The following is a 9,983-nucleotide window of genomic DNA, read 5'->3' as shown; positions in this document are numbered from 1 at the left end:
GGTTGTGCAGCTTTGTGTTATTTTGATAAACCCTGGCCTTTTACTGGCTCTGCGCTTTGATAATATGGAAATTACTGTTTGAATAGAAAAATAAAATTCACAGTAAAATAAAAGAAACATGCGCTAAATGAGGGGATAGTTAGGATTACAGTAGGACATTAAAAACATTGTACGATGGGAAGCCAGAGATCACAAATCAAGTACGGGCAGAAAGATAAATGAGGGGACAAAACAGCAAAGAGTTTATTAACTGTTTATCCTACCTTCACTGAAACTTCCTTTGAGCCGTGCTTGTGGTCAAACTCACATTCAGTAGGTGGAGCATCAGCAGCCTGAAGCAGCAGAGTTTGGAATTTTTCTCTCCTGTAGCTCGACCCACTCACTCAGTCAGTGTTTGTTTGTCTTAGATAAGAGGTGGAGCTTCTGATCAATAATAATAATACACTCATTTCTGTATTTTATGTATATAAGTTTAGATTAGTTATTTATAGTTGGTTTACACAGCTTTGTGTATGTATGTGTATGCATGTGTAATGTATATACAGACACGTGTGTGTGTGTGTGTGTGTGTGTGTGTGTGTGTGTGTGTGTGTGTGTGTGATTTACATTGCTGTGCTCGAGAGCCACCATCTACCGGAACCAAATTCCTTGTATGTGTCTGCACATATACTTGGCCAATAAACATGATTCTGATTCTTTATTACACAGCACAAGTAAAAAACATCAACAACTTAAGTTTTTTTTGTAAAAGTAATATTTGGTGAGTGATTTAAAAGTTACATTTAATATTTTTCTACCACAGATATAACAGAAAATACCTCATTTCCCTTTTTAATGAGTTAGACGGTGGAAAGAGTTTGCAAGGTCTCAAGTAGCAGGTGGGTTCATACGGTCTGACTAAATCTACTGCAGCAGATTTATGGTAGGAGTCCATGAAGAGCTTAAAAGTAAGTTTATAATCACTTCAGATAGTATAGTGTTAGGCGCTGTGAACGCATCTTGTTCCAGGCCTTTCTGTGTGAAGTTTGCATGTTCTCCCTGTGCCTGTGTGGGTTGGCAACATGTAAAACTATGTAAAACAACTATGTAGAATTATGCAACCAAAAGCAAAAATGTTCTGAATCACATTTAGTGTTATATTTTAGACTATCCCAATAGATGCTTGGGATTCAGGTATTTGTATTAAGGACCATTTGCAAGTAATGCTGGTGCTGCTCTCTCAAAGTGTGGGGTAGGAAACAGTTAAAACAGTTTAACACATTCCAGTATCTGTATTTACATGTAGGCTATAAAGTCATTTATACCTGAATTGATGAAGCAAACAGGTACATAAAAAAATTACCATAGGCAGAAGTGCGTCTTCTTATCTATCAAACTTCTTGTGCAGCAGCTGTGGCATTTTGTTTTTAGTGTCCAGTTTGTTTCAAAAGAAGAAGTTATAGAGAGATTTTACTACAGAGCCACATTAGGAGGAAACTTAGTTGGAAGTAGATTTTAACTGTTGTCAGTCCACAGTCACCATATCTCAATCCAATAGACCACTTTTTTAATGTGGGAGAACAAAAGACAGATATTGTGAAATCTGAAGAGCAAAGAGTTTTGCTTTGAGCCAGATACAGCAAAACTGATTGGAGACTCTTCACAGTACAAAGGTTCAAAACATACTGTGAAAGCTGCACAACAGATTCTGAAGGCAAGAAGTGTTTTGTTTGTTACCTGATATTTGGTAATGTGAATGCTTTATTTATTCCTTTTTATGGCCACGACAGATACAATGTTATGTCTGTTCACAAAAGCAAACGTAAAGGCAAATGTGCAGTCAAGCAATCTTTAAATTGAACTCAATCACCTGACGGTACAGTGAAGAAACAGAAGGAAATAGGAATGCCTCTTGACTCCATTTTTTGTTGTCAGAAGCGACAGACTCAAAGCTGCTGATATCATCTCAAACAGGAACATAACTAAATGAGCTGAAGTGAAGCCTGCTCAGATTCAGAGAGGGAGCAGAGAGAAAAACACATCCACACTGCACAGATGCTCAGACGCTTCACTGCAGTGTCAGGGATGATGAAGACGAAACTTTTTCTTGTTGCCATTCTAATGATTATTCTGCCAGCGATGGCGGTCATTGGTGATGAACCAACCCCACCTGGACAACCAGACGCATGGCTAACAACAACAGGTAGACACACACACACAGACAACAAAAGTAAACCACACAAACTTGTGGTCTGTGATGTAGGAGGTATTCTTTTTCTTAAATGTGTGTTTGATTGCATGAATGAGGCTTGTAGTGCTTTACATGTTCAGGTAGAGTAGAGTTACATGAGAATCATAACAGGAAACTGACAAACACACAAAGAGTGAAAAGATCATTTTTATATTAGCTCAGGCTTTCTGTTTCTTTCTTCAGGACGTTCTGGACTAAATCTAAATGGGAAGATGTTCACTCTGTCTTCTAATAATGGAGGAGTAACCTTCTATCCCCCCAGTTATCATTTCCCCACTCCCTACCAAACTAGAAGACACAAAGACAGAGCTCCCATCACCACCGCAGCTACAACCAGAGCCCCAACTGCAGTGGGTCCAACTACAGGTGAGCAGGGCATTTAATTTTTTGTATTTATTATTCAAACACTGACTTTTATGTTTCTTCAAAAGAAAACCAAAAAGAAACACAATCTTTGTTACAGTTCATTTCTTTATCAAAACCTGATACAGTGACATAATTTTGTGTGCATTAAAAAGGTAGCAGATGCCTTTTTTACTAAGCAGGTTTTCAGAGTTACAAAAACGGTTAACTTCTTATCGAGGAGCTAAAGTTGTGAAGATAACCTGCCCCAGAGCAGATTGTGGAAAGTAGAGATCAACATGAACAGAACGACCTCCCTGATGACAAATCAGTTCTCTGGAAAATATCGTCCCCAATCCTGGGAATCCCGGGATTCCAGCTAGGAAGTTTGGTAGTTCAGAAATCCATGAAATTATTTTAAAAACCTACATACACACAAAACAATTTGGACATAGCTTTTTAAATCTGGCTTTCCCTTACTGCAACATCGTAGTCCTACTAAGCCAGGGATGACAAACTCATTTTACACTGTAATGCACACATAACCAACTTTGATCTTAAGTGGGCCGCACCACTTCAGTTCAAATCGATTTTATTTATAGAGCACCAAATTGCAACTGTCTCCCTAAGTGTTGGCCAGTGAAACTATCGTTTCTACACATTTTGTCCTGAGGTATCTTACCATAATTTATAAAAAAAAAAAAAAAGTGTAATCTTACCTGTAGTTTTTCTACAATATAGAAAAATTCTGTTGTGGTAAATTAAAGAAATCTTAACAGAACTCTTTGGGCTCAAATTGTTAAAAAAACCAACAAATGTGTAAAATTGCATAAAACGTTTTGGTAGCTGATTGCCCAGACTGTCTTCTAATTGTAAAACAACAACAACAACAACAAAACCACAAAAAATGTAAAAAAAATCAAAATAAAAAAAAAAAATCCCAAAGTGAAATTTCTAAGTCAGGTTGTAAAAAAACCCCTGTCATTTAATAGTTGTTGGGTTTTTTGGGGTTTTTTTTATTTTTATTACTTGCAATTAACTCTCTTTACTGGGCCAAATCTGACCCCAGGCCTTATGTTTTACATCCCTATGCTAAGAGGTCACACAAAAGTGGACGCTAGGTAAATCTAGGGTTAACCATTCTAACTATGAAAGAGGCAGTGTTGGCAGCATACGAAGACTGCAGAGGCCCATATTTCATAAAGATGCTCAAATTATAATGTTGGAAAAACTCAGAGATGTTAAACAGACTGAAATACAAACTAAAAACAAGTTCAACAACTACAAGGTATAGGTGCCTCATTTAAGGGTCATACCACTGTATTAAAGCTTAAAAAATTATAAAAATGTTTTAGAGTTGTATGTGGACAGCTGGGAAAAGGCAAGCAATAAAGACGCTTCTAAGAGTCACTTTTTCTTCATGATACTAAAAAGACAAAAACTCTACAGGCTCTTTTTAATAGGTCTGAGGGAAAGGTGACGTATTTTCCAGAAAACTGATTGGTCAGTAGGTGATGAGTTCATACCTGTTGATCTCATGAACATAAAATGTTGAAGCAGAGGCTAGGTCTGTTGCACCAATTACCATGGTGATGGTAATAGGTGTGCAGGTGTCAGTTCCTTTATTATTTAGATTTATTGAAGCTGATAAGGAAGTCCAGAAAAAGACATAGCAACACAAATGGCACTAAAAGGCAAGCCTACGATGACAAGAGATAAAGAAGACATCAGTAAGGTGGAGCATAAAGGCTCATCTGTTATATAAATAATGGAAACAGTGGTGGGTTAAGCACCCAGATATAGAGATTATTAACTGCAGAAAGGGAAACATACCTCAAAGCCTGTTACACACTGTTCCTGACCATTTCTAGGAACCAATTTAACCTCTTTAAACTGCATGTAAAGTCAATAATCATGTTAAGTAACGTCTACATTTTTACTCACCTTTTCACAGGTGTGTCTGTGTGTGTGCGTTACATGACTGACTATATGTATCAAACCTTCCCGCTCTTCACTGTCAGTCCAAAGAAATCCACTCTGAAGCTGCAGGGTAGCACTGACGTATTCACGCTATCATATCAGGATCACAACAGCGTGGGCCTGGAACCCATCGTGTATTTATGGCCGGACATTACACAGGAAATCTGGACCAGTGTCTGCCTCACTGTGGACACCAGTAAAGGTGTGGTCCAGCTGTTCAATGGCGGGTACATGAGCGTCAGGAAGGTGCTGCCCACTCAGGTGAGAATTATTAGAATTAGTGTGTAGACTCCCACATATTTACACCCACATGTTTAGTTTAAATACGTAGCATAGAAAAGGAAACACTTTTATTTATTAACATCTTTCAGGCTTGAGGCGAGTGGAAAAGTTACTGCATCCATAACATCTAATAAATGATGACACAGTGAGGAAGCTGTAACCTTTCTAAAAGTTTAAAAGCCATTTTTTTCACTCAGAATGCAAACTATGGAATATGGGTAACAAAAACTTTGTGAAAAATATACAGATCATTCATATTTCAGGTCTACAGCAGTTAGCATTTCCTTCTAAAAAAACAAGCAAACACCCCTGTCAGCCAATAAAACCTTCACTGTGTGTGCGTTTATGTGTGTGTGTTCAGTATGTGTGGGCAGGTGAGCCTGTCATTGACTTCCCAGGTTTTGATGGTCAGCTGACAGATGTCCACATGTGGGATTATCCTCTGAACTATAAAGAAGTTTTCTACTACATCACTAGAGGCTACTATGGGTAAGATCCTGTGTGTGTGTGTTTATGTGTGTGTGTGTTTATGTGTGTGTGTGTGTGTGTGTGTGTGTGTGTGTGTGTGTGTGTGTGTGTGTAGGTGTGCTCCAGTTTTACATGTACAGCTAACTTAAACCTCACTGCAGCACAGACCATCATCACTGCATTAAGACTGATTTTAAGAGTGTGTTTTATTCCCAATACTTTTAAAAAATTGTCTAATACATGAAGAAATAAACTCATCATAATGTTACACGATGGGTGTGAGAAGTCTGTGCTTCATTTATTAATGGGAACAATAGTTATCTCTCTGTCATCTCTCTGCATGACATCACATGTTAAAATATGTAGCACAAAGTAGAGACATTCAACCATCAGCTGATAGCCATCACGGAAAAAATTTTTCTGGGCATGGAGCGCCCTCTTTTGGAATCAAGTTAAATAACAGTGCAGACCTGAAGTCATTTATGTGAGCGTGGTGCCTGGTTGGTACCTGGTTCAGTGGCTGCAGCTCAGGAGGTAGAGGAGGTCATCAGAGGGAAGGTAGTTGGATCCCTGGCTGCTCCAGTCTGTGTGCCAAATATCTTTGGGCAAGACACTAACTCCACTTTACTCTCTGATACATCCACTGAATGTGTATGAATGTTGAATAGAAAGCACTTATGTAGAAAAAGTGCTGCTTTTAGTGCTCAGAGTAGAAATGTGCTGTATAAGAATCAGACAATTTATCTTTTACTGTTTTTTGAGTGAATTGTTTCTTTAGGACCACCATATTTTGCCCAAATGTGTCCTTTGCAATTATAATTGTGTGCTGATGGGTTTGCATTACACTGCCACCAAAAGCTGGCCACATATCTAACATCCATAATCTATTTTTAAACAGAATTATTTTTATTTATAATTGGCCTTGTGTTTTTAGGTCTTACAACGGCTCTGTCATCTCCTGGTCCTACATCAGCTATTCTAACAGAGGAAGGGCAGTCATGGAGGACTCCTATGACATGCAGGCAAAACAGTCAATCAGGGAACCTGAGCAAGAGCGTGGCCTGAAGGAAGAGAAGCTGAGATTTTTCAGCATGGAGGAGGAAAAAAGACGAGAGTTGTTTTAATGATGACAGAGTAGGGACGGAGTAGGGTGTGGAATAAGGAATATTTTACTGCTACTTATACTTATTATCAGCATTATGATTGCATTAATTAACTTTGCATTAAGTCATGATCATTGCATTAAACCATATAATAATCACTTTATTGAAGCAGTTATTGAAGCTGCTGACAGTACGTTAAAGTCTGTATTACAAGTGTTATCATAATCACATAATATTCTTTACACATTGCAATTTGGTGCTTATTAATGAGTTGTGGCTCAGTCAATTAATTAAAAGGTTGAAAGCTCGGTTGGGCGTGAATGTCCCGGCGAAACATGGAGTAAGTGGCTTGGAGCTATGGAAGGTTCAATGCATGCACGCCTACAAAACACATATAATACATTTAATCAAGAAACAGGCTTGAGTGAAGGCCGGAACATATTCAGCTTCTTGTTGTTCTTGTTGTTCTTGTTACAGGTGACAGAAGAAGTGGCCAGATGACGACCATCCCCAAGGACCGTCTGGAGGGTGCAGCGAGTGGCCTTATATGGAAAACGTGATAGAAAACAGGAACTTCTATGTCTATTTTAGTTATTAAAATGAATATTTACTGTAACTGACATATCATAATCTTTGTAAACGCATGAGGGGGCGTTAACCCTGATGAATCAAAAGCAATCTGAAGTGTCTTTTGGGTGAAGATCTACACCTGATGTTGTACAGTGTACATCTTCCCACGCGTGTGCTCAATAAACTCATCTGTTTGATTGCATCCTCCGGGGGCTTTGGTATTTTGTTTTGGATCTCAATATTTCGAATCGGGACAAGGGTAATTAGTAGAAAATAATCCAGTCATAAAAGACTTGACAATGATTTATAATGTTTTGAAATTAAATGTTTGATTTGGGAGAAATGTTACAACTGTCTAGGTTTACTCCGATATTTGGAAATAACAGCTTTCCTCCTGGTAGGGCGGATGCAGGCTTTAAATTTTGGTTCGATCAAGGTATAAGAAAAGTATCTGTATTTAGGAATAATACTCTTATGTCTTTTGAACAACTTAGAAGTACCTTTTCTATTCCTGTCAAATATTTTTTTTAAATTTCTTCAATTAAGAAGTTTTATCTTAACCACACAAGGTAACAGCTTAGAAATCCGCACCTACTCCTCTCTAGAGAATACAGTTATAAATTATCTAAATGGGAGAGGCCGAGTTTCTGTATTGTACAAATTATTTATGGAAAATTCCAAAGAATCAACACAGTCTATTTTAGAGGCATGGAGAAATGATTCGCAAATAGATATATATCTGATGATGAGTGGAATACAGTGGCTTGCAAAAGTATTCGGCCCCCTTGAAGTTTTCCACATTTTGTCACATTACAGCCACAAACATGAATCAATTTTATTGGAATTCCACGTGAAAGACCAATACAAAGTGGTGTACACGTGAGAAGTGGAACGAAAATCATACATGATTCCAAACATTTTTTACAAATAAATAACCAAAAAGTGGGGTGTGCGTAATTATTCAGCCCCCTGAGTCAATACTTTGTAGAACCACCTTTTGCTGCAATTATAGCTGCCAGTCTTTTAGGGTATGTCTCTACCAGCTTTGCACATCTAGAGACTGAAATCCTTGCCCATTCTTCTTTGCAAAACAGCTCCACAACTGCCCTGTGATGGCCTCAGAGGTTGTCTAAGAGAATATTGGGAGCAACAACACCATGAAGTCCAAAGAACACACCAGACAGACTATATACACACACACAAGGTAATCAGGTAATCACCCACAGGAGAGAAGCACAGCTGATCCTAATACACAAGACGAACGGAGGATACAAGCTGAACACAGTGACAACAGACAAAGACCTTCAAAATAAAACAGGAAATCCACAACACGAGCTCAAGGACACGAACAGGGCACAAGGGGAGGACACAGAAAATCAGAATAAACTAGAACAGAAGACAATAATCATACTAAACACAAAACGCTGGGTCAACGACCCAGCACCATGACATTAGCTTATAACAAAACGCACTTTGAGATGACCATTCCTGTGAAACAGCTCTACATAAATAAAACTGAACTGAACACTGACCCGGACGTGTAACATTAATAAGGAGTGGTTTGCTTGCTCCAACTTCTTCTGCCTCATCTCAGCATCCTTGGCACTCTGCTGCTCCTTCTGCAGTTTCCTGATGTAGTCTACAGAAGCCTTGAGAATGGTGCCTTTATTCCAGCGCATCTCTCTGTCATTGTTGCGATGTCAGTAAAGATAAGAAAGACAACAGAGGCAGAGGACAAGATCATGATTTATACGCCTAATGCGTGGCCCCCTGGCATTAAAATTCAAACAGTGTAACTTTATGTGAGCAGTGGAAAATGAAAGCACCAGTAAGACCTACGGGTCTGATGACTCGGGTATCAAAGTGCCCAACTCGCATGTTGAACCAATGCCTCCTCTCAACTGCTACCAACAAAGCAAAGACACACAAGGTTACCTCCAGCAAGCAATTGCGTTGTATATTTTTTTTATTGTATTCACATTCGAACAAGAAGTTTAAAAAAAGGATCTCAAACAAAAGGTTTGACTTACTGAGGTTATGGTTGTCTTTCTTCTGCCTTTCTTTCATTATTGCTTTGGGATCTGCATCTGAAAGAGAAAATGTTAGCGTTCATGTTACGAAAAGCTAAACTGTTTATTAAAAACTAAAGAAATAAATGAAACAAGACAAGTTTAAAGAAAGAAGAAGAAGAAGTATAGCAAGTACACTTATTGTAATGTGATTTTATTCAAACTTTGAAGCACTTTGTCACTGTGTGCTTTAAAAACTGCTACACAAATAAACTTCTTATTCTTTTTCTTATGTTGATTGTGTTTTTCTTGTATCTCTTGTATATATTTTCTCAGTCCTGTTTTGTCCTTTGGGTTAGGGTCGTGTTGTTCTTGCAGCTGTGTGTTTCCTCGCTCTGTGCGTCCTGTATTTGCATCTCTTGTGATTTCTGGTGTTTGGACTCTGATTTTATTCCTGTGTATTTTGGGCATTTTGGACTTTGTTTGCTTCCTAGACTATCAGCTTTGAAAGCTTCCTTTGAGTTTCGTGCCTCTCCTGCATCCTATATTTGGCTCTGCTAAAGTTAATCAACAATCCACACAGCACAGTGTGACAGAAACTCACTGCTCAAATACTTTAAAAAAACCCATCAACACAAAAGCAATGGACCTGTTTTTAGAATATTTGAATAATTGATAATGTGTCAGTAATCCGGTTCAGTTCACTGAGCTGTAATTGTCTACATGGAGGAATCTATCATGAAGAGGACCATGTGATGTCTCATTGTGCTGTCCTGAACCGCAAACACACCTCAACCTGGCTGCAAGTTCAACACAGAGGTCATGACTGCTGTGCAGTATGAATACAGTCCATAAAGGCTGATTCCAGTCTATTTAGACTAAAATAACACTAAAAGATTGAGTAGCTCTGCTCACCACAACAGCTTTTCCACATCATTTAACAAGAGGTAAAACTGACACAAGAACCAATACTATATGGAAATTCTAGTTCTCAAATTA

At 38.4% G+C, this 9,983-nt stretch overlaps 1 protein-coding gene and 1 long non-coding RNA gene across 2 annotated transcripts; one reads left to right on the top strand and one right to left on the bottom strand.

Annotated features, from left to right (window-relative positions):
- The first annotated feature begins 1,981 nt into the window (after positions 1-1,981).
- Positions 1,982-7,214, top strand: LOC102081764 (C-reactive protein-like). Its single transcript, XM_005453626.3, has 5 exons — positions 1,982-2,182; positions 2,414-2,596; positions 4,527-4,813; positions 5,196-5,323; positions 6,237-7,214. Exons 1-5 carry the CDS (start codon positions 2,035-2,037, stop codon positions 6,424-6,426), a joined length of 936 nt encoding a protein of 311 aa, XP_005453683.2. The 5' UTR covers positions 1,982-2,034; the 3' UTR covers positions 6,427-7,214.
- Positions 7,215-8,586: 1,372 nt separating this feature from the next.
- Positions 8,587-9,249, bottom strand: LOC112846823 (uncharacterized). Its single transcript, XR_003219997.1, has 3 exons — positions 9,006-9,249; positions 8,815-8,879; positions 8,587-8,658 (listed from the first exon to the last, which is right to left on the bottom strand). It is a non-coding gene; the product is annotated as an uncharacterized LOC112846823 (long non-coding RNA).
- Positions 9,250-9,983: the final 734 nt, after the last annotated feature.

This window comes from Oreochromis niloticus, linkage group LG5 (genome assembly GCF_001858045.2).
Source record: "Oreochromis niloticus isolate F11D_XX linkage group LG5, O_niloticus_UMD_NMBU, whole genome shotgun sequence".
NCBI classification, from domain to species: Eukaryota; Metazoa; Chordata; class Actinopteri; order Cichliformes; family Cichlidae; genus Oreochromis; species Oreochromis niloticus.
Note: the sequence above shows the minus strand (reverse complement) of the source record. Positions and strands in the feature narration are given on the sequence as shown.